The 25,655-nt window shown below is 44.1% G+C and overlaps 1 protein-coding gene across 8 annotated transcripts in view; it reads left to right on the top strand.

Moving 5' to 3' along the window:
* The window catches only part of LOC126271856 (proton-coupled folate transporter-like), a 247,947-nt gene that overhangs the window by 87,678 nt on the left and 134,614 nt on the right, over positions 1 to 25,655 (top strand). For 3 of the 8 annotated variants that reach the window (XM_049974247.1, XM_049974258.1, XM_049974195.1), the window contains 6 exons: positions 9,339 to 9,486; positions 11,080 to 11,181; positions 12,495 to 12,632; positions 15,425 to 15,508; positions 15,699 to 15,855; positions 17,849 to 18,287. The exons of 1 other annotated variant lie outside the window; for it this stretch is intronic. In XM_049974247.1, the coding sequence (XP_049830204.1) occupies positions 9,339 to 9,486; positions 11,080 to 11,181; positions 12,495 to 12,632; positions 15,425 to 15,508; positions 15,699 to 15,855; positions 17,849 to 17,930 (711 nt within the window). In that variant the 3' untranslated portion in view covers positions 17,931 to 18,287. Of the gene's footprint in view, positions 1 to 9,338; positions 9,487 to 11,079; positions 11,182 to 12,494; positions 12,633 to 15,424; positions 15,509 to 15,698; positions 15,856 to 17,848; positions 18,288 to 25,655 lie in introns of those variants that run through there. 4 more of the 8 variants (XM_049974220.1, XM_049974203.1, XM_049974211.1 and 1 more) reach the window with 3 other exon arrangements.

Here is a 25,655-nt window from a genome sequence, read left to right as displayed (position 1 = left end):
TATAGTTTTAAATGGTACAGTAGAAATTTTAAGCAGCTAGAAGGGCCAACATTCTTCACTGAAATTAAAACAATCATAAAAATTACACAAAAGCTCTTGTGAGATTAACGGGATTTCAGACAGAGTTCTGAAACGTAATTAGAACTTAGTAAGGATGTCATTAGTGTTATACACAGTGCAGCACTGGCTCAAGGAATTTTTCCAGACATGTTAAAATATGCAAGTATTAAACTGTTACATAAGAAAGGTGACAAGACAGATTAAAACAATTATCGTCCAGTTTTCTTACTGAGATCTTTTTACGAAATATTCGAAAAAGTAATGTACTCCAAAGTAGTCACACACTTAAGTCGAAACGATTTACTTAGCACATCACAGTTTGGATTTCAAAAAGGTTGCTTGACTGAGAACGCTATTGATACGTTCATTCATCAAATAGCAAAAGCTTTAAATAATAATATATCGCCTGTTGGTATTTTCTGTGATCTCTGGAATGCCTTCGATTCTGTACATCATGATTCTCTATTAGAAAAATACACGTTTTATAGAATTGATGGCTTTACATGCAGAAGGTTGTGCTGAATATTTCAGACAGTATCGGAAAGCTACAAAATAAATAGTGTAATGAAATGATTGGAGTAAAAATCACAAAAGGAGATCCACAGGGTTCAATTTTGGGTCCACTACTATTCCTTAAACACTCCTGGAAATTGAAATAAGAACACCGTGAATTCATTGTCCCAGGAAGGGGAAACTTTATTGACACATTCCTGGGGTCAGATACATCATATGATCACACTGACAGAACCACAGGCACATAGACACAGGAAACAGAGCATGTACAATGTCGGCACTAGTACAGTGTATATCCACCTTTCGCAGCAATGCATGCTGCTATTCTCCCAAGGAGACGATCGTAGACATGCTGGATATAGTCCTGTGGAACGGCTTGCCATGCCATTTCCACCTGGCGCCTCAGTTGGACCAGCGTTCGTGATGGACGTGCAGACCGCGTGAGACGACGCTTCATCCAGTCCCAAACATGCTCAATGGGGGACAGATCCAGAGATCTTGATGGCCAGGGTAGTTGACTTACACCTTCTAGAGCACGTTGGGTGGCACGGGATACATGCGGACGTACATTGTCCTGTTGGAACAGCAAGTCCCCTTGCCGGTCTAGGAATGGTAGAACGATGGGTTCGATGACGGTTTGGATGTACCGTGCACTATTCAGTGTCCCCTCGACGATCACCAGAGGTGTACGGCCAGTGTAGGAGATCGCTCCCCACACCATGATGCCGGGTGTTGGCCCTGTGTGCCTCGGTCGTATGCAGTCCTGATTGTGGCGCTCACCTGCACGGCGCCAAACACGCATACGACCATCATTGGCACCAAGGCAGAAGCGACTCTCATCGCTGAAGACGACACGTCTCCATTCGTCCCTCCATTCACGCCTGTCGCGACACCACTGGAGGCGGGCTGCACGATGTTGGGGCGTGAGCGGAAGACGGCCTAACGGTGTGCGGGACCGTGGCCCAGCTTCATGGAGACGGTTGCGAATGGTCCTCGCCGATACCCCAGGAGCAACAGTGTCCCTAATTTGCTGGGAAGTGGCGGTGCGGTCCCCTACGGCACTGCGTAGGATCCTACGGTCTTGGCGTGCATCCGTGCGTCGCTGCGGTCCGGTCCCAGGTCGACGGGCACGTGCACCTTCCGCCGACCACTGGTGACAACATCGATGTACTGTGGAGACCTCACGCCCCACGTGTTGAGCAATTCGGCGGCACGTCCACCCGGCCTCCCGCATGCCCACTATACGCCCTCGCTCAAAGTCCGTCAACTGCACATACGGTTCACGTCCACGCTGTCGCGGCATGCTACCGGTGTTAAAGACAGCGATGGAGCTCCATATGCCACGGCAAACTGGCTGACACTGTCGGCGGCGGTGCACAAATGCTGCGCAGCTAGCGCCATTCGACGGCCAACACCTTGGTTACTGGTGTGTCCGCTGTGCCGTGCGTGTGATCATTGCTTGTACAGCCCTCTCGCAGTGTCCGGAGCAAGTATGGTGGGTCTGACACACCGGTGTCAATGTGTTCTTTTTTCCATTTCCAGGAGTGTATAAGTGTGTGACTTTCCACTTTCACTTAATATTCACTTTCATTTAATATTCAACAAGCAAAACGGGTACTTTAGTGGATGATGCTAGTGGTTTGATAAATACTTTTAGAGAGAAAGCAACAGAAGAATTAGTACATGATATCTTCCAAAGAATTATGAAAGGTTCTCCTAAAATGGGCTCTCTGTAAATTTTGGATAAACAGACTGCATTCTTTACTATACAACAAACAGAGTCATATCAACAATGGATTAAGCATATGAGTAGAATCAGTAAGTTGGGTAGAATGCTCGTGATTTTAAGGTGCACATATTGACCATAACTTAAACTGGAAGAAGATTGTTACTGAGCTTCACAAACAGTGAAGTTCAGCTAGTTTTGTTCTTAATATGATGCTGATCTTGCATTAAGCATACTAACCTCCTGACATACTCTGCATCTTTCCACACAACAATGTCGTATGGAATAATTTTTTGGTAAACAATTAGGTGTTGATTGCAAAATAGCGAGTACTAAGAATAATATGTCGTCTTCACTTACGGACATCATGTAGGTACCTCTTCAAGGAGCTAAGTATTGTATCTGCATCGCCACAATACATGTTTTTCCTAATGAAATTCGCTATAAATAATCCATCATAAATTGAGAAGAGCAGTGATGTGCATACCTACAACACTAGAGGAAAAAATAGCTTTTATTACCCGATGCTAAAGCTGTCAGTGGCTTAGAGAGGAGTTCAACCTGTAGCAGTAACAATTTTGACCATTCATTCTATAACATTTGTTGATATACTCAGCCAGATATAGTTATTATCATTCTGCAGTCATGTATGTAATTTTTGCATCTGCCTTGATCCAAACTAGTCTCAGCCATAATTTCAGCATCAGCAACAAGAACATACCTGCGTTATGAGCTGGGGGGGGGGGGGGAGAATCTCACATTAGTTTCACTGTAAATGACGAAATAATTTTCAGACAAGCATACTGAGGCTCTGAGAGATGGCTAGTTTTTTTCCGGCTACTTACATCTCATTCATGTATAAGATGATGGAACGAATTAGTGTGTTAATGACAGTTAGAACTCTTGGAATCTAAATCAAGTGTGACTCTCACGGCACTACTAACTCTCTGGGCTATTTATATTCTGATTTCATTTCTTTCATGTTGTAATAACTGTGTATTCAAATGGACAGGAGACCATTGAGGGTGAGTGCGTGTGTGAGGAAGAACGCAGACATCACTGCGGAGTGACCCTGGGGATGAGGGAGGTGGCTTTCTTTCAGACCGGACGGGGCACTTGCTCCATGGAAGGTGGCAGAACTATTGTGTGGCAGCAAGACTCCAGGAGACAGAATCTCTAGAGCCACGGGACCATATTCCGACAGACTCCGCTACCGACTTAAAACTAAGCTCCGTCTCTGCGCTGTTTCACAAATTTAGCTTTGTGGTTGCAGCACGCACCCACAGCGTGACATGAAACTTTTCCGGTTGGTTGAGAGACTTCGTGAAAAGTTTGTCAGAATCTCTGAGTAAGAGAAAGGATATTCTCCAGCTGAAGATAATACACTCCTGGTAATGGAAAAAAGAACACATTGACACCGGTGTGCAATGATCACAAGCACGGCACAGCGAACACACCAGTAACCAAGGTGTTGGCCGTCGAATGGCGCTAGCTGCGCAGCATTTGTGCACCGCCGCCGTCAGTGTCAGCCAGTTTGCCGTGGCATACGGAGCTCCATCGCTGTCTTTAACACTGGTAGCATGCCGCGACAGCGTGGACGTGAACCGTATGTGCAGTTGACGGACTTTGAGCGAGGGCGTATAGTGGGCATGCGGGAGGCCGGGTGGACGTACCGCCGAATTGCTCAACACGTGGGGCGTGAGGTCTCCACAGTACATCGATGTTGTCACCAGTGGTCGGCGGAAGGTGCACGTGCCCGTCGACCTGGGACCGGACCGCAGCGACGCACGGATGCACGCCAAGACCGTAGGATCCTACGCAGTGCCGTAGGGGACCGCACCGCCACTTCCCAGCAAATTAGGGACACTGTTGCTCCTGGGGTATCGGCGAGGACCATTCGCAACCGTCTCCATGAAGCTGGGCTACGGTCCCGCACACCGTTAGGCCGTCTTCCGCTCACGCCCCAACATCGTGCAGCCCGCCTCCAGTGGTGTCGCGACAGGCGTGAATGGAGGACGAATGGAGACGTGTCGTCTTCAGCGATGAGAGTCGCTTCTGCCTTGGTGCCAATGATGGTCGTATGCGTGTTTGGCGCCGTGCAGGTGAGCGCCACAATCAGGACTGCATACGACCGAGGCACACAGGGCCAACACCCGGCATCATGGTGTGGGGAGCAATCTCCTACACTGGCCGTACACCTCTGGTGATCGTCGAGGGGACACTGAATAGTGCACGGTACATCCAAACCGTCATCGAACCCATCGTTCTACCATTCCTAGACCGGCAAGGGAACTTGCTGTTCCAACAGGACAATGCACGTCCGCATGTATCCCGTGCCACCCAACGTGCTCTAGAAGGTGTAAGTCAACTACCCTGGCCAGCAAGATCTCCGGATCTGTCCCCCATTGAGCATGTTTGGGACTGGATGAAGCGTCGTCTCACGCGGTCTTCACGTCCATCACGAACGCTGGTCCAACTGAGGCGCCAGGTGGAAATGGCATGGCAAGCCGTTCCACAGGACTATATCCAGCATGTCTACGATCGTCTCCTTGGGAGAATAGCAGCCTGCATTGCTGCGAAAGGTGGATATACACTGTACTAGTGCCGACATTGTACATGCTCTGTTTCCTGTGTCTATGTGCCTGTGGTTCTGTCAGTGTGATCATGTGATGTATCTGACCCCAGGAATGTGTCAATAAAGTTTCCCCTTCCTGGGACAATGAATTCACGGTGTTCTTATTTTAATTTCCAGGAGTGTATCTTTAGGAAGCGTACACCAACTCAATCTAGCCTGAATTATTATTGCGTGGCTGGTGGCTCTTCAGACTGACAATAAGAGAATCAAGATGATTTTCTCCTTATTGTTTTCCCACGGTGGCGACAAAGACGTAGGTTCTGCATCCCCCTTTTAAATGGAGGTGGGTGATAAGTCAATTGTTTGGAGGAATAGTTTTATGGAGCCTCTGGAGGGATGACTCAAACCATTAGAAAATATACCACAGGCAAGTGTTGGTGGTAAATTTAGAGCTTGATCGAAAAACTGCAGACACACACAAGGCACAGTCACCAGAACAAAGAGAGTTATGTTTTGGACACTTTTGCTGCATACGCTAGAGAAGGATGAACACTTAGATTTGATATAATGGAGAGAGAGAAAGACTTGAGCTGCGCACTTTGTAAGCACTACTACAAAAAGGATGCTAACTCTGAGAAGAGGCAGAAGGCACTTCCTGACTGTGGCAAGATCGTGTCGCAGCAGCTGCATGGTTGGGCAGGGCAGATGCGTTAACTCGATCGCTTTCCCCTGGTATTATGCTTGACTTCACTGGCTGTCATCCTTTCACCTGACAACCACTGCATGCTCAACATTTACCTCCGTGTTACGATACCGATAATAGAAAAGCAGCTTGGTCAGTTTATTACTCTAATCCCGATCAGTTCCTTGCCAACAACGAGGTATAACAAACAATTTTGATCACCTACGCACTACTTGATTTCAGTGAACTGTTTGTAATGAATGCTAGACTAGTTCGAGGTTTTGCTATGCCATTTACAAATTAAATCATGAATAATTGAGTTCCTTGATTTACGTTACATAGTTAATGAAGCAAACCCCATCCTCAGGAAGAATCAATAGCACGTTAGACGGGACCCACAAAGGTTATAGTGCTTAGGGCCCGACCATAATGTATCACGTTCGTTTAATTCCGTTGTGCAATTTGCTTACACGGCATTCGCTCTTGAGGAGCGATCCGAAACCGTAGCTGCAGAGGACACACCATTAATGAAAGACAAGCTTGTGGGTTCTCAGAACTCCACAGCTCACTGTCCTACAATGGAATGAGACATGCCTGCCTGCAGAAAGGATGATACACAACAACTGGCCAGCGTGCTGATTTACAAGACAATTTGTAAGCAATTTTGCTTCATATTATTTTAGAGAGAGAACAGGAAAACGAAAGTGTTACTATACAATTATGAGAGTACACACACTCTGTAAGGTGGTATGAGGTCACATTCTTGAATAAAAGAGTAGAATACTTGCTGAATATTCCATAAAAATCTGCTTATTCGACCATTATCGTAAACATGTGCAACTCTTCATCCCTATTACATTATAGAGCTGAAGTTAATTTAACTCATAATGGTGGCTGTTGTATTTCGTTACTGTTCCTTTATACGGTGTAGAATAAGATGCAGTCACAACTGAAGGTGCTTTATTTAGGAGACATCGCATTTCGAGTTTGCGCACATCTTCAGGTGATTATACATTCATTTTCATGTTTCCACATTCCATGAACTCGCCGCATCCGAAGTTTTATGTGGACATGGCAGCTCAAATAATTACTATGGTGACAAATGTGAAGTTAAAGTGTGAAAATCGAAATGTTTTTGTAAAAAATGAGACAACTGTGCAATTACAGTTTGGATATTTCAGGTATATTAAACACGAAAACTGAATGTATAGTCACCTCAAGAGAGGTTCACGGCCTAAATCGGTGTTACGTTAAATAAATCCCCTTCAACTGCAACACATCTTATTCTACACCCTAAAAAGCTACAATACTGATGTCTAAGTATCCACAAGGGTACAAAATCCAAATTTCTGCATGTTGAATTTAATAACCATATTATTATTATTATTAGAATTATTATTATTGGCACTACCAAGCTGCTCAAAAAAGTTTTCAAACACACTCGTATCTGGGAACGAAAGTGGGGCTGTATTGGAAACACAGCTTACTCTCAGAACTACTCTGGTAAGGGAAGTTTACTTTTGTATCTGTTATACACTTGGCTGTATGGAGCAAGTTCCTGAGGTCAAAAGATTAGTAACGAAAATGTTGTTGTTGTGGTCTTCAGTGCAGAGATTGGTTGATGCAGCTTTCCATGCTACTTCATCCTGTGCTTCATCTCCAAGTAACTACTGCAACCTACATCATTCTGAATCTGTTTAGTGTATCCATCTCTTGGTCTCCCTCTACGATTTTTCCATCCACGCTGACCTCCAATATCAATTTGGTCATCCCTTGATGACTCAGAATATGTCCTACCAACCGATCCCTTCTTCTAGTCAAGTTGTGCCACAAACTCCTCTTCTCCCCAATTCTATTCAACAGCTCCTCATTACTTATGTGATCTACCAAACTAATCTTCAGCATTCTTCTGTAGCACCACATTTCGAAAGCTTCTACTCCCTTCTTGTTTAAACTATTTATCGTCCACATTTCACTTCCATACACGGCTACACTTCATACAAATACTTTCAGAAATGACTTCCTGACACTTAAATCTACACTCAATGCTAACAAATTTCTCTTCTCCAGAAACGCTTTCCTTGCCATTACCAGACTCCATTTTATATCCTCTCTACTTCGACCATTATCAATTATTTTGCTCCCCAAATAGCAAAACTCATTTACTACTTTAAGTGTCTCATTTCCTGATCTAATTCCCGCAGCATCACACGATTTAATTCGACTACATTCCATTATCCTCGTTTTGCTTTTGTTGGTGTTCATCTTATATCCACCTTTCAAGACATTGTTCATTCCGTTAAGCTGCTGTTCCAGGTCCTTTGCTGTCTCCGACAGAATTACAATGTCATCGGCGACCCTCAAAGTTTTTATTTCTTCTCCATGGATTTTAATTCCTGCTCTGAATTTTTCTTTCGTTTCCTTTACTGCTTGCTCAATATACAGACTGAATGACACCGGGGATAGGCTACAGCCCTGTTCCATTCCCTTCCCAGCCACTGCTGCCCTTTCATGCCCCTCGACTCTTGTAACTGCCATCTGGTTTCTGTACAAATTGTAAATAGCCTTCCGCTCCCTGTATTTTCCCCCTGCCAGCTTCAGAGTTTGAAAGAGAGTATTCCAGTCAACACGTTGTCAAAAACTTTCTGTAAGTGTACAAAAGCTGGAAACGTAGGTTTGCCTTTCCTTAACGTATTTTCTAAGATAAGTAGGGTCAGTATTGCCTCAAGTGTTCCCACATTTCTACGGAAACTGATCTTCCCCGAGGTCGGCTTCTACCAGTTGTTCCATTCGTCTGTAACAAGAATTCGCGTTAGTATTTTGCAGCCGTGGCTTAAACTGATAGTTCGGTAATTTTCCCACTTGTCAACACTTGCTTTCTTTGGGTTTGAAATTGTTATATTCTTCTTGAAGTCTGAGGCTATTCCGCCTGTCTCACACATGTTGCTCACCAGATGGTAGAGTTTTGTCAGGGCTGGCTCTCCCAAGGCTACCAGTAGTTCTAATGGAATGTTGTCTACTCCCAGGGCCTTGTTTCGGCTTTGGTCTTTCGGTGCTCTGTCAAACTCTTCACGCAATATCATACCTCCCACTTCATCTTCTTCATCTACATCCTCTTCCATTTCCATATTATTGTCCTCAAGGACATCGCCCTTGTATAACCCTCTATATACTCGTTCCACCTTTCTGCCTTATAGTATTAGAAAAGAATTTAGCCCATTGTGAGACTGATACAAAATCTTTTTTTCACAGTTTACACTGAGGTGATAAAATGTACTGGGGACTTCCTTACATCGTATCGGACTCCTTTTGCCTGTCGTATTGCAACAACTCGATATGTGATGCACTCAAGAGTTCTCTAGAAAAATTGAGCCATCCTGTCTCCATAACAGTCCATAATTGCCAAAAAGTGTTGCTCGGCAGGATTTTTTTTCACAAACCGACCTCCTGATGATGTACCATAAATGTTCGATGGGACTCACGTAGAGTAATCTGGGTGGCCAAATCATTCCCTCGATTTGTCCAGAATCTTCTTCAGACAAGTTGCGAACGTCGAAAACCTTTTCAAGTGGATCACGTGACTACAAATGACAGCCCCGACATTGCACTGCTCTTTTATGCAATGTGATCGCGATACCACCAACACCTGTATATGTGTACATCTCTATCATATGACATTTGTCACCTCAGTGTGGATCATTCGCTCGATGAAGGTCTGGCTTTTGAAGGGCGTGTTAGAACGAATACTTCTAAAGAAACGTTCGCGTGTCTGCTGCCCTCAGGAGAGCTGTGGCTGCTGCAAGGGGATCTTCCGGCCGCAGTTGGTGCGCGACGCGCTCAAGACGTGCCTCAAGAAGCGGCCACATAACGGCCGGGCCACCATCTTCATCGTCATCTTTGTCGTCATCAGCGGCATGCTCTCCATAATGGGTAAGCACTCAACCTATTCACAGATGTGTTAAACGCTCGCTCGGTATTCCTATAATACAGCCATTAACTAAATGTTGCTCAAAGAAATGGTCTTAGGGTTCCCTGCTAACCTTCACCACAAAAAGTGGTAAATAACGAAATTTTATTATTATGCGTATGCCAAATTGAAGAGGTAAAAATATCACATTTCTAGGTGATTTGGGGTAAGAGGGTGCAGAGCTGACAGCAAAAACCGTAGCCGTCCGACTGGGTACCGAGTCAAACAGAGCTTGGATCACAGACGCGGGTACGTCATTCCGCGGGGATTCAACTGTGTGCCAGGGCTTACAGATCGTAGGAGCTGGTGACCGGTCTCAAGCCAGGTTCTGGGAGATACGTGACTAGGTGTTTTCAGTGAATGAATGGTTTGAAGTGCGTACTGAGGTCCAGGACAGCACCAGCAATATGAGTATTTGCTTTATGTTATTGAAGGATGGCGTCACACTGGTCTGGAAATAAGCTCACAGATACTGGCCTTAAAACGTAAGGAACATCGCGTCTGCTGTGTTCATTAAAAACTATGCGAACGACTGATGATCGTGTGGTGTACTTATTGGCACGGCATTTCGTCACGCCCTTTGCTGAACCTTTACGATGATGACTAATGTAGTGTGGTGACATCGGTTTTCATCAGAGCCTGGACACACTGATACGTCCATCGCGTTGCTGTACACAGAACTGGTAGGCTTCCGAAAAGATGATGTTGTGGGCCTCCTGAGTCCAGTGCTGTCTTTGGGTGCGACCCTGTCTGCTGCTTTCCCATTGGAATCTGCAACAGCTGTCTCAGTGCTGGCAGTCCTCGCCGGTAGCCCCGGACTTCTGGAGACTGCTCTCGCTGCAAACGAGCCCATTTCCTGCCTGACTCAGGGTACGCCACCGACTGTATGGTCGCGCATGGCCGAGAGAACAATGCCTGTCCTTTCGGGCGCTAGTTGTGTAGGACCCTTAGACCATGGATGGAGCTGAGTGTAGCTCTCCTGCAACCGTCGATTCAGTATTAGCATTGCTTTTATAGGGTCACGACCAACGCTAGCAACCGGATCGTGGGAAGGTAGCTTGTAGTCCCGATAGACCCGATTCGCCACCTTTCACAAAGGACAACACTGTCTTCCCATAAACAATATTAATTGTGATATCTCAATGACATATCTATTGTACAATCTTTCCTCTTACAGAAAACTAGGTGACGTTATTCCTACCTATTTTCTGCGATTCCGCCGAAATGCTAATCATTTGCGTTATGCCCTCGACGTATGCCAGTTTTAATGGCCAGCACTGAATACGTGCTCAGTTTCTACCCTTTTTGTTGGTCAGAGCAAGTCCTATACGACAGCAACACTCTAGCCTGTAGTGCGACGGTTGTGACTTAATTAGCTGCTTTCACGTTGGTGGGCATCTGCGCTGGCCACGGAACAAACAGGCCGATCGCGTGTTTCCTTCTCCCCGACAGTGGTAGAGTTGTCCCGTTCAAGGCAGGAGCGTGACGCATTTTGTAGTCTAGCTGCTCGCGAAATCTCTCCTGCCTCTAATCCCTACTTGCTGTTTGTTTTGCAGGTGAATCAGTTCCTGCTTACAATCTCTATAACGACATATTGAAGTGGGGACCAGCAGACACGCAGCTGTATGGTTTTTACAATAACGGAACCACTGCCCTAGGTAAGTCGTTTCATGATGACTATTCATCTCCATTTAAAACCTTTAACATTTTATTTGGTATACACGTTTCTGTTTGCACTATACCTTAAGTAGTTTTACTATGATTCGCTTTGCTATAGACTGTAAGCCTATAGGATCTAAGACGGAAGCAAAAACTTGGGACATTGCAACCAACGACAGCATGTCGAACCCTTGTGGCAAAGTAAATTACTAAAAGCTAGCCGGCCGCGCTGGTCTCGCGGTTCTAGGCGCGCAGTCTGGAACCATGCGGCTGCTACGGTCGCAGGTTCGAATCCTGCCTCGCGCATGGATGTGTGTGATGTCCTTAGGTTAGTTAGGTTTAAGTAGTTCTAAGTTCTAGGGGACTGATGACCACAGCAGTTGAGTCCCATAGTGCTCAGAGCCATTTGACCCATTTTTTGAACTAAAAGCTAATTGACATTTCGTGTCTTTACTGAACTTCAGTAGTATCTTATTATTTGGATATTACTGTCTTTCTAGCACAGTTTATGAAAATAGGATATTGAACATGAGTTGTAGCTTCACTAGTGACAAGGTTACTTATGAAACATCCTATGAGATTAAAACTGTGTGGTGGACCGAGTGTCGAATTCGGGACCTTTGGTGTTAGCTGTCAAGTGCTTTACTGACTGAGTGTTCAAACACGACTCATGACTCGTTCTTACTTCCTTATTTCCGCCATTACCGCATCTCCAAACTTCACAGATTCTCTCCTGCGATACTTGCAAGTCTAGCACTCATCGAAGAAAGGATATTGAGGGGCATGGCTCGTCCACAGCCGGGGGGATGTTTCCAGAATGAAATTTTCACTTGCAGTGGTGTGTACGCTGAAACTAAAATTCCTGGCAGATTAAAACTGTCACAGTGTCACTCTTTTTTCCGGGAGTACTAGTCTCGCAAGTTTCGCTGCAGTTTAAGGATGACAAATGAGATACTATCAGAAGTAAAGCAGTGTGGTGTGCTTCGGTAGCGCAGTCGAGAGCGCGTGCACGCTAAAGGTAAAGCTCCCGAGGCCCAGTTCGGACCTGTACACAGTTTTAATCTATCCACAAATTTTCATATTTGCGCACGTTGCGCTGTACAGTGTAATTTTCATTCTGGAAACATCCACCAGATTGTGGCTAAGCCCTGGCCCGCAATATATTTTTTTGCCTCATTTGAACCTTCCTGACATATCCCTGAATACTGACCATTCTTTCCGAGACACTCCGCGTAATGGGATTAACATAATGCACTAGACGCTTAGTGACTGTGAGAGAGGAGACAATGACCTGAGGAGACGTGCTTTACAGGCACCCTGATTGGAGTCCTGGTGTTCGTGCGCTGGCTGCGACTGCACGACGCGTGGATAGCTGTCATTACTTTCGGCTGTAAGATCGTCGGCACCATCCTGTACGCCATAGCTCCAGACTGGAGGTTTATGTATATAGGTGAGTAAACGGATGACAGCATGCACGTATCGTAAGGGTACTGGCCTCTAGTTCTCTCCTTTAATGCACCGTTAATATCCGATAACACTTAACACATTATAACGAGGATTTTCTGGGATCTAATGACATATAACTGTCATGTGCGATGTCACGTATGTTTAACGAGTGTTATTTCTAAAGCAAAATACCTTTCATCGTTTTTGCTTGTATAGGCAGTATAAGTCTAAATACAGAAGGCCTAGAGGAGACACCTGTGTGTGAAGTCAGGATATCAAAGGAAGACGAAAATAATGAAAATTAATAGAGGCGGACAGAGAGAAACGTAACGCCAGAATTGGGAATCACGAAGTAGATGAAGTTAAAACTTGTAGTACCCAGGCAGCAAGATAATCCGTGAGGATCGAGCAAGGAGGACAAAGAAAGCAGGATAGCACTTTCGAAAATGGGGCTACTATCCTAGAGAAACTAGTAATCTTACGTTGAGGAAGAAATTTCTACGAATGTTTATTTGGAGCACAGAATTCTATGTTGTGAAACATAGACTGTGCGAAAATTTGAATAGAGTAGCATCGAAGCCTTTGAATGATGGTGCTACCGAAGAATGTTAAAAATCAGGTGGATTGATAAGGTACGGAATGATGACGTTCTCCACAGAATCGGCGAGGAAAGAAACACATAGAAAACACGGACAAGAAGAACGGACGAAGCCTGTTGAACCATCAGGAGATAACTTCCTTGGTACTGGAGAACTGTAGAAAGTAAATACTGTTGAGGAAGACAGAGATAAGAATTAATTTAGCCAATAATTGAGGATGTAGTTTACAACTACCTCTCTGAGATGAAAAGGTTAGCCCAGGAGATGAATTCGTGGCGGGTCACATCAAACCAGTCATAAGACTGATGACTCAAAAAGAAAACAGAGCTCAATCATTTATTCTCGTTGTTTACAAGCCCTCGCCCTTCCTCACCATCCTCGGCTGTTGCTCATCAGATACGTGTTGGATTCCAGCTGACGTCTGTCCACTCAGCGCCGCTGTTGCACGCCCAGGTGAAGTTGTGTGAGTCCAGGGCCGTGGGGAGCTGCCGCGAGCAGGCGCGGCCGTTGCCCAGCGCAAAGCGGTCTCGGGCTGGCTGCTGGAGTGTCATTGACCCCTCTCCAAATGCTACGATGACCGTTGATGACCCATTCGCGATGAACATCGTACCGTAGTTCTGTGGTCAATTGATCGCCTCCCTACTCCTGCTAGGTTTCAGCACCCAGAGAACATGAGTGTTGGAATGTCGACCCCGAGAGGCCCTGTTGCTTGTTCCCGCATTGAAGTTCACTGCTGGCAGCCCCCTGTGATGTATTCTTGTCGAACGACAGTCACTTTCTCTAACCGTAGATGGTAGGTGGCTAGCAGCATGAAGTTCATCACGTGACGGCCATCAGCTCGAGCACAACTTCGACTAGTTGATGGAGTGTGCTGGAGTGCCTAGGACGTATCACTATTGTATTGTAGCCATGGAATCGAGTGCTATTACTATGAACGTAATCGGTCCCAATGGTCAACCCATCACATGAGCTGGAGAACTGGGGTATTTAAAGGGAACTGGTATGAGAGAATGACGTGAGGCTAATTACGTAATGACCGAATGTAACCTCCTTATTCTGCTATTTTCACTTAACAGGCTGTTAACTGATGCGTCAATTCTTCTCTATGCGCTCTTGTGAAAGAGAGAGAGATTCCTGTAACATGTCTTACAAGCTAACGGAAATGCTTGTTTCGCTTCCTTTGGTCTTCTGTCGCAATCCCCTTTCTGCTGAATGCGTATCCTAATTTGACAGTCGATGAACTGACCCACTTGCAAGGGGGGTAAGATGGGTACTCATTAAGTAAAGCTACTAGAGCTACTAAACTGAATTGATGGAAAAGAAATTTTTGGTGCAAGTTGACTCAAAGAAGGGATCACATGATGGAAAAAATACTGAGGAATCAACGAATCGTCTCATTGCTGATGATAGTGTGTGAGTCGTGGGGGTGGGAGGGGGGAGGTAAGTTGCAGGGCGGGCCCAATGCTTGACTACAGATAGCAGGTTCAGATGTATGTAGGATACAGAAGTTATGTAGAGACGGAAGGGTTCGTACGTGATAGACCAGCGTGAGAGTTGCATCAAAGCATGTGTGCCAATACTTGTTAGTGTACGTATTATTCAAAAACATTGTCATTAGCGATACATATATTTTCATTTGTAATTAATGTATCATCCCAGTTTCATATCACGACTTTATCATAACAACTGATTCATAATATTTTCATTTACTTATCCCGATTCCTAATACCAACGTTGCTCCAACTAATCATGATTTGGATGTGAACTGCCTCGTTGTTAAGTGAGAACCACGTCAAGTCTGTATGTTTTGTATGAGTTGACTCACGGTGTGTCTCATTTCACAGAGAAATGAGATAACATGACGCTGCTGATGGTAAAGCACGGTTCTCTCTCTGGTCAGTCACCACAGTGGAAAGGCGGAAGAACCACAACCCAGAGATAGCGATTCACGTATCAGTGCGAGGCACGTATGTGGAGACGAGGTCATAGCCCACATGTACAACATTGAACTTTCTGGAACATGTGATATTACAATGATTCTTCGACTGAGAAACCCTGCCAATGGGACAAATGTCAGAGAAGAAAATAGCCGAGGCCCGATTGGTTGGTTTATGTTGCCGCTATCCTCTCCCGTACTTCCATCCAAAGTAGCACCGTCACTATCTGAGTGAAGAAACAAAATATTGTATATTTGCAGGTGGTGCTGTCAGCTGTTTTGGTGGAATGGTGTGGGTCCTGGCCAGAACTATGTTGGTGAGGCTGGTGACGATGGACGAGATAGGTAAGCCTCTTTCTGGTTTTTTGTTATGCATTTTATTATTTCAATTTCTCGTAAAATATTTTGTCAACTTTTTATAAGAGTTAGGACAAACAAATACACGTTATGTGCTCAAGAGAAAACTGACTGCCATTTCATGTGAGTATCTGGCTGCTTAGTTCTCAATGACGAGGCGTTCTTTTATCGTGCGCAGGTCAGGTGTTCGCATTGGTGATGACTCTGGAAGCGATAGCGCCGCTGCTGGGATCCCTCATTTACGGACAAGTCTACCAGGCCACCGTCTCCACACTCCCTGGCGCTTTCTACTTCGTCTCCGTCGGATTCTTCGTGGTCGATCTCATCCTGCTGCTGTGAGTACTGCTGTACTATTAATTTCCTTCAACAGGCAGCATCTGCAACTGTCAGTAATAATTTTTACTCAAGCACAAAGCTTTTTTTAGCTACTACGCCCGCGTATTCATCTGTCACGTATATTTCACGTGGGCAAGTATCTGATGCTTTGTTGTTTTACACCATGGGAGTTAAATGGGTCTGAAGTATTGTACCGTGTGGCACGATCTTCGACCTGAAAAATTTATTGGCTTCCTACAGTGCTCATTCTTGCGACCTGGTTCACGCATTGATCAATACTTGCAAGAGACAGATGGATTTCCGTAGTTTTAGGCATTCCAAGTCAACTAAGAACGGCAATGAACTATTTTTATATGTCAGTTCATCTCATCCCATCCCTTATCCCTAGAGGTAAAGTGGTATGTTATTCACATATTATTTTTATACATATACTGAATCATTTATGTACTAAATTTGGCAGAAACTGCTCCATGCGCTCGCCAGTTTTGCTTTTGTGTCGGCCATTTCACTCCAAAGGGTACCCACAGGGGTGCCAGTAAATTTTCTATCCTGTGCAAGTGATACATGATACATGTACCAGATTTGGTATAGGTGTTACAGAGATACGCTAACATGTCACTGACGTTCCCACCACACCCCGTCCCACCCCCTCTCAATCATGAGGTGAAACGTCATCAAGATGTCACTAATAAGTCAAGTGACTCAGAAAATTATCGATTCGATACTAAAATGCGCTGTTATGACATAGTATTTACATATTTTTATATTTTGTCACTACTTTTGGTCCCCACACTCACAGTGTTCCTGTAAAAATGATTTACAGGTCGCACAGATACAAAATTTGGTTGTCAAGGGTTCACACTTTCTTAGTTATCTTTCTATAGCACCCTCCGTCCTTTTCATCTGACCTACCACTATGGGAGGCAGGTGGTTCTTACCTCGGCTGCGCTTTTTTGCAGACATTAAGATTGGCCGAAACCGATCCAGTGGTTTAGGAGGAGGTGCGAACCGTACATACATACGTGCATGCGGCCTCGCTCGCGTACGAGCGTCTCACTTATATGACACTCATCTCCTATTTCGTCTTCTCTCCGTCCACATCTCAATCCTCTCTCTGTCCATCTCCCTATCCTCACTTTTCCTGTCCACCTTCTTCTCTTCTCCCCCCCCCCCCCCCCTTGTTGCAGTCCATCTTCTTGTCCTTCCTCTTTCTGTCCACCTCCAAAGTCATCACAACTCCGTCCGAAGAGGCCTTGGAAGGCCCAACGTTACCGACCGGCCGCCGTGTCATCCCCAGCCCAAAGGCATCACTGGATGCGGATATGGAGGGGCATGTGGTCCGCACACCGCTCTCCCAGCCCTATGTAAGTTTACGAGACCGGAGCCGCTACTTCTCAGTCAAGTAGTTCCTCAGTTTGCCTCACAAGGCCCGAGTGCACCCCGCTTGCCAACAGCGCTCGGCAGACCGGATGGCCACCCATCCAAGTGCTAACCCAGCCCGACATCGCTTATCTTCGGTGATTTGCGGAAACAGGTGTTACCACTGCGCCATGTCCGTTGGCAGATGGTTCTTACCACACAGTAATTATTTACAGGCAATAAGTGTTGTGTTTACGAATTTGCTTGGAATTCACCCACTGGTTTAGGAGGACATGGGGAACAGGCACACTCGCTTAGATACATGCATATATACATTTATATATGCCTCTAGCTATATCTAAATATGTCAAATACATAGTCGGGTAGTAAGCTATTATTGGAGAAGTCAGCTTCGGCGTTATTCATGACAGTTTATTTTATAACATATTTAATCCTACTTTGTTATTCATTGCTTTCACATTTAACCTACTGATACCTAGGCACATGACCTATTACGAGCAGCTGGAAAAGTGATTTCCCTTGACGACAAATTTAGTTTAGTGCCTGAAGACACATGTAGAATGTCGGCAAAACAGTAGTAACTATATGAATCACTGTGACTGCTTGTTACAGGGTTGCATCTTACCTCAGTCGAGGGGCCGTAAGAGAAGAGAATGAGCAACGGAGACAGAGGGCTTTAGCACCGTCGCCCTAAGACGCCACGGGCTGCAGCGTCATCACCTGTCTTGTCATCGTCTCATCGAATCTCAACTGCCGCACGGCTCGCTAGTTCTGAAGATAGCAGGAAAGTGGCAGGCGGCTCGTCTTGTCAAGAAATCGCGCAGCGACGAAATAACCGCTTTTATAATCCGAGCTGTGGGTTCACTACAATGCTGCACAGAAGAACGTATGAGTGCGTCGTGCAAGAGCTGGAGACAATCAACTTCGTGTCTTCATTACTTACAGAATTTATTCTGATGTAACAATAAAACATTGTAATTCCTTACTTTCTGTATAAGTGATAGACTGTTTATTTTACAATTTATTAAATAAAATTTTGTACAGAAAGCAACTATCTCTAACTTAATAGCCTGCCGATGTGGCCTAGCGGTTATAGGCGCTTCAGTCTAGAAAAGCGCGACCGCTACAGTCGCAGGTTCGAACCCTGCCTCGGGCATGGATGTGTGTAATGTCGTTAGGCTAGTTAGGTTTAAGTAGTTCTACGTTGTAGAGGACTGATGACCTCAGATGTTAAGTCCCATGGTGCTCAGAGCCATTTGAGCAAGTTACGATCCTACATTCCCGGAACGTTATCTCTGACGGTGGGTTTGAAAATTTTAGAAGATACCGTACCACCTGCATATGTAAAATATGATAACGCTAACTTCACTCAAATCTTCATTTTCCAATACTAAAGTCCGACCAAATATTAATCACTCGATAGAAGGAAAAAGGGCAACACTACTCAAGAGACAAATAAAATACGTATTCACTTTCCAACTTCCATTTCATCCATAATATACAGAATTGATTCATCGTGGATCCGAGCATAAATTAAACTAAGTTTTAATATACAATGCAATGATTCACTCTTTTTTGGAATACCTCTATCTAATTAGTTCCAAACCATCCTTAGTTTCAATCTGCTTACTGCTTCATATTACTGCCCCGCAGCGAGCGAGGTGGCGCAGTGGTTAGACAGTGGACTCGCATTCGGGAAGACGACGGTTCAATCCCGCGTCCGGCCATCCTGATTTACGTTTTCCGTGATTTCCCTAAATCGCTGCAGGCAACTGCCGGGATGGTTCCTCTGAAAGGGCACGGCCGACTTCCTTCCCCATCCTTCCCTAATCCGATGAAACCGATGATCACGCTGTCTGGTCTCCTTCCCCAAACCAACCAACCAACTGCTCCGCAGTATGCTTTCAACAATGCCTCCTTGTTAGCTGAAGCTTCATATTTAGGTACTTTCCAGTTTAATCACAATAAGCTTAATGGTAGATGAGCTGTAAACAGCAGATGAACGATATTTCATTATAAATCGTTGCGTCTTAGACAGATCAAGTTTATAGTTGACTTTACAGTAGACAGTGTTGTACAATTTTCGAAAAGAATACGACTGGTGTACTCCGACTAAAATTACTTTGAGACTGACGGATGTTAGTGGTAGGGAGCGGAGTTATCGGCTCGTTCGGAAGATGCCAAATCGCTCATGCTACTGATACTTGCACACACTCCAGAAAATAGGCAAGTACCCCACTAAGCGATTGTTCCCAACATCTTTGTAGGTAATGGTGGAGTAGCGACGGTGATGCCTTAAGATACCGGAATACACGTTATAAGCGAACAACACCACTAAAAACAACGTTCAGTAACAAACATGTACAAAATAAGTAATAATCTAAATAATCGCAAAAAACTGAGAGGTGAACGAAATTTAATTCCTGGTGACACATTATATCACTAACGTATGCATGCTACGTATATCTCAATCACTTTCACTATCACCTGTGCTGTCATTGCAACTGATGTAAGAATTTAGTGATATAATCGTTGTACACCGTCACTTTCCTCTACACATTCGTTCTCCGATGCTTTCATTATTACTTACTTCGCGTATCTTACAATATTATGCCAATATGATGACAAACTTCGGTTTATAACCCATTTCCAGTCATTGTGCTTCTGCTAATTTGCTTGGTTTTCACATTAAAAGCCCAAGTGCACAGTGAAACGACCGCAGAAACCAATCTGCATCTCTTGTTGTGATGGTACTGCACATTAGTACAACCGGCAGTCTGGATCCGTTGCAGGTAGCATTAATAGAGAACATGGAGAAGAAGAGCCATATGTTTCGTCACGGATTCTTTTCGTAAGCCTGGGGACATTAAGGTGATGTTCAGTACAACTGCAGGGGCAGAGGCGACAAGAGATGTGTATGCAACACAGAAATGTTCATTGGTAAAATACCGAGGGGAGGACGTCGTATGACTTCAACACATAACTCTCCCCCATATTTAGGAGCAATAGTAAATATTTTAGGATGTGAAAGTATAGAATAATTCGAATACAACTTTCCATATAACATACGTCCAATTTATTTATTTATTTATTTATTTATTTATTTATTTTTTGAAACGGAATTCACCTATTAGAAAGTAACCCAAACAAGGTAGTGAGCGAAGACTAATGCCAAAATTCAAAATGGAATTCGACCTACAGTTTCAACGCAGTTTCCAATTCTCTTCCGACCGATCAGTCAGTCTCTTGTGTTTTCCTTCGCTAACGATGAACGTGACCATTTCTGCAATACATCTTCCAGATAATGTTAGATTTGGATGAAGTGTGACCTGACGATTAGAATGGTGCGACGCTGCCTGTCTACTGGGACATTAAAAATAATTGTTCATGTACCTAGCTTTAAAGTTGTCTACAGTACCTTTATGCCAACAGAATCCAAATAAAGCCGACATGTATCTGAAAAGCGGTGTTTCTTCTTAACAAAATACGGTCTCAGGGACAGTCTTTGAATGAGACTGTTTATCAAGATTCACCAAATTTATTGAATCTTCAAACACAATAATACAGTGTGAATTGCATGTAATTTAGCTGATTACTAATCAGTGCACTTACATTCAATTTCCAATCATATTCCAACTTCACACAAAATATTCATAGTCCGAACATTCTTTAAATTATTCAGAGTCCAAAGCTAGCTATACCCCACTACTCTGAATGACTCTTAAAGACTGTTGGAACCATTTCAGAATTCCACACCTACCACAAATCCCACAGCCTAACAAACTGCAGATTTCTTCCAGTATGCTGGTAGTTTCACCACTCAACTCCGATCACTTCTACCTTACGCAAATCGTATCACAGCACTCGTTAGCTCGACCGCTCGCAGACCAGTCTAGCCAAACCCCGCCCTCACGAGCACTCTTGCACCCCTCTTTCGAGCCACAGTGATCGTTACTCACTGTCGTTGAAATTACATTTTCTTTCAACATTGAAAATTTTTTTCAGTTTGCATTCGTGTCTTGCATGTTACATGATACGTGTATCCAGCACACATCTCAATGTATTTGTAAATTCTCTGTAATTATTATTTCAACCACTATCTTTAAAATACTGACGTCATTCTTTGCAGTTTAAAATTTACACGAAGAACTGTTGCTTAAGTGCCGTCTTGGGTGGTCGCAACAGCGATAGCATTTTCTTATGCGACTCAACGCTCAACTTTACGAATCGGACCATAGGGTGGGATACCTCAGTCGTCCTTAGATCTATGTTTCATGCTATGTCGAGTTTTTTTTAATCAGCACCTCCAATATTTTTTGATAAAATTTTTAATTTCTAAATAAATGTTAATTCCCGACTTTTAATACTAAACAGTATTCTACATTGAATTACGCTTCTTTTGAGCCGACACTCAGCTTTGGCACTTAATACAATAAAATTCATAAATTTTCTTAATTTGCAATAAATTATAGGGCATATGTACCACTCTGCAGCTGCTAAATGGTAGGGGCGATACAAAGTTTCCCTTAGAAGGCAAATTCGCCGTGAGGGTTGAAGACACCCGTTGAAGACACCCGTTTGCTAAAAAAAAAACACCACGTCCTGCTGCTTGAAAAAGTCCCTAACAGCCTGCTGCACATCCTCGTGCGACAGGAATCGTCGACCCTTCAAGGGCTTTTTTTGGGGACCAAAGGAGTGGTAGTCGCATGGGGAGAGGTCAGGACTACAGGGCATGTGTCCCAGAGAGTCCCACCTGAGGCTGGTGCCGCAGATGGGCTGGCGTCTTGGGCTCAGTCGCGGCCAGCACGGAACTCGTCGCACCACTCCACAGCGCTGGTTTTCGACAGATATGCTGCCCCGTACACATTCTCCAGTCTCCGGCGGCTCTGTACCGGAGTTTGTAAAACAGCACGATGGTCCCGTTGGATGCACGTGGTAATAAGGTCAGCATAGTTCACGGTGCCTAATTTAAAGCACGCCCGTCAGGAACCCACCAATGCGACTCTAATCCCTTGCCTACAAGTAGGTGTACTTCACATTTAACACAAACTTTTGTTTGTTTTCTTTTTTTTTTCAATGGCATTTGTATGCTTCTTTCTATAGAGATGGAGACAAGAGGTACGTTTAGTGACTGCACACTTATTTTCACTGATCTAAAACTTTATACCTTCTGAAATGCGTGGATTTAAATGGAGACAATCTGTGCCACAATTTCAGCTGCAATGCTCAGAGCAAGGGTTGCCTACAGCGGCTCCAGAACAATGCCGGCAACCCGCATTACGGCGTTCCATCATTACGGCAGAAACTGCAACACCGTTTCCATTACAAAGATTCCAGAAGGTATAACGTTTACCGCAGTGAAACAATTGTGCCATCATTTGACATGCCTGTAGCTGTGAAAGAATTCTGTCATCACTAGTTATATCTCTAGTTTTAAATTCAGTATAAAAAAACATTCACCTGCCATTAAAAAAAGAAATTAAAGCTACTTTGAGTCGAAAGTAACGTTTGCTTATATTTATGGAGTGTGCATTCTCGCACATTGTTTGGGCCTCTGACATAGGTACATCCTTAGCCATTTGCATTTTTCACATTTTGCATCATTTCGGAAAACTATAAGGTGCCATAATTAGGTAGAACACTTTGTATACCCGCATCAAAGTCAGGCTATATAGTATACTGTATGTGCTCCAGCAACGCCCTCCAACGGCAAGTTTTTGGTCGCCCCTTATAATTGCTCTACAAGGGCTTATCTGTTTAGTCTTCACGAGACTAATTCAATACACGTATTTAATTTTTACACAGCTACGATACATCTTACATCTCCTGTTGGGACTAGTGCCTCTCAGAGTCCGACAGGCTTAGTATGCTGTAGCCGAGCTCACGAACGGACCGCACTGCGTGGTTCTGGTGGAATTCGGCCACCACCTGACCAGCCATTTTGCCAAACAAGTCTGTTGCCGAATCACTCTGCAAAGACAGGTGGCGAATGCTGTCGTCTGCAGACGGAGCAACGAAACAGAGTCTCGATTTCGCCACAAGCTACGCCGCGATAGCGTCCGAGTTTTCTCTCGTTGCTCCAAGGGACATGTTGTCACGACGAGCAGGCACCCTGCTACGCCGTACGAGCTTAGCCATCCCTACAGCCAAAGGAACCTCCGCTAATAACGTTGGAAGTACGTTTGAGAGCAAGTCTAGATGAAAGAAGTTAACGTAACATGCTAGTCAAATGACTATCATTCCACACCACACATTTACGGAGGAACGCAATTGTGTGTCTCCACAGTGGCGTGCACGTTTTCTCCAGAGTTACTAGCGTTATTCATTCTTGCGTGTTATCTGCTAGATGTTGGTGTACCTGAGCAATGGTGTTATGTGCTCACTGCTGTTACATGGTTTCATGTTTTCAGTGTTTTCTACTGGCTTAAGCCGGTATTATGGAGTAAAGTGCTTTTTTCTGATGTTTGCAAGTCAGCAATGGTGTATTTTCTGGTTGAAGAGCATGTACGACATGTGAAGTTGCCACTATATTTTTCACCGTTAAGATAATCAATTAGCGAAACCGGTTGTGAATAAAGATACTCAAGACAGCATGTTATGTACCATGCATTTCTCGAAGACACTGATACGGTCACGAGTGAAAGTGACATCATCAGTAAAATGTGTTAATACGATTACTCGATCATTTGCAATTAGCCAACGGCAAAACTCCTATAGCCTGCATCCCTCTTTTTCTCGAGGGCATTAAATCCGCTGTTCTTAGTGATGTAAGAGAAAATAAGTGTTACAAAATAAGTGTTCTGGCTAATCTGTGACTGTCCTATATTATTGCTCGCACGATTGTAGTGTGTTTCATGTTTATTTACTCTTTCGTAGTCCTGAAAATATTTGAAACTATTCGTAGTGATTTTTGATCAATGAAGTCTCTTTTTTTATTAAAGGATAATCATGGGTAAACGTAAAGTGATTACAAATCATCCGAAGGCTTTTAAGAAAAGGAGAAAGTTCTTCGCAGAGGATGCCTGGTTCAGTTAGTGCAACGTATGAATGTTTTATGGGAGAATCGGATGTGAATGAAATATCTGATACGTCGTTCTCAACGGAATTTTTGCAAAATCTGTTAGATTTGTTTGTGCTTTGCGTACAGCTACTAAGCATGTTACTGCAGGTGCAGTTTTCTTTGTCACCATGAATCTTCCACATCCCCCCACCAAGTTTACGGAACTGTAATAGATTTATAAGGTCTAAAGTGTAAGATGTCTGTATAGAAGCTATGAAGAAAGCTGTGGAAGCGGTAGTAATAAAAAACAGTGGTCATATAACATTGACTGCAGCATTCGATGATACCTGGCATAAACGGGGACACACATCTCTTCATAGTGTAGTATCCGCCACCGGTATGAACACAGGGAAAGTTTTAGATGTAGCAGTAACATCTAAGTATTGTAGTTGTCCACAAAGAAAGAAGGTACACATGAAAATAATTGCACAGCTAATTAAAGTGGCAGCAGTGAAGAAATGGAAGAGGCTATTGTTACCAGAATAATTCAACGTTCTGTTGCGCGAGAGAAAGTGCGACATGTAAATTACATTGGTGACGGTGATTGTAAAAGATTCAACCATCTTCTAGAACTGAATCCCTATAGCAATGTTGTAGTGCAGAAATTTGAATGTATTAAACACGTTCAGTAACGAATGGCATCAAGACATCGGCGACTGAAAGATTCGTACAAAAAACAAAAACTCAGTGATGGTAAAGGGTTGGATGGAATGGAATGTTAATTGGCAGCGTAGTTGACAAAATATAGAACTATTATGCGATGGCTATTAGGCAAAACACACACAATGTCGATGAAATCAAAGATGCTGTTTGGGCTCTTTTTTCCCCTACTTTTTCATCCGATGAATCTCCCAAAGGAGAAAACAGTTGGTGTAAGTACGATGGTCACTCCAAAAGAAATGTACACTATTTCTGTAAGACTACAGTTTTCATTCTGCATGTGTGAAAGTTTTACAGTATGTAGATACATCCTTCCAACTTGTTTTCAAACTTAGTTCAATCTGTTCCCGTGAGTGGCGCCGTCACAGCATGTCTTCAAGGTGGCTGCTACACTTGACGTTCGTCAGAAGCAACGTGCTGTCACTGAATTCCTGAGCTGTCAAAACGAGACTGTGGGAAACATACACAAGAGGTTGAAAAAGGTGTATGGAGATGCTGCTGTCGATCGCAGTACAGTTAGTCGGTGGGCAAACATGTTATGTGACGAAAACGGACACGGCAATATTAAGGATTGTCCTCATAGCGGCAGGCCTCGTGCTGCACACACTCCGGACTATGTGCAGAATGGTTCAAATGGCTCTGAGGGGACTTAACATCTGTGGTCATCAGTCCCCTAGAACTTAGAACTACTTAAACCTA

The sequence above is a fragment of the Schistocerca gregaria genome, chromosome 1 (genome assembly GCF_023897955.1).
Source record: "Schistocerca gregaria isolate iqSchGreg1 chromosome 1, iqSchGreg1.2, whole genome shotgun sequence".
Taxonomy (NCBI): Eukaryota; Metazoa; Arthropoda; class Insecta; order Orthoptera; family Acrididae; genus Schistocerca; species Schistocerca gregaria.
The sequence above is the reverse complement of the archived record's forward strand: the minus strand, read 5'-3'. Positions and strand labels throughout refer to the sequence as shown.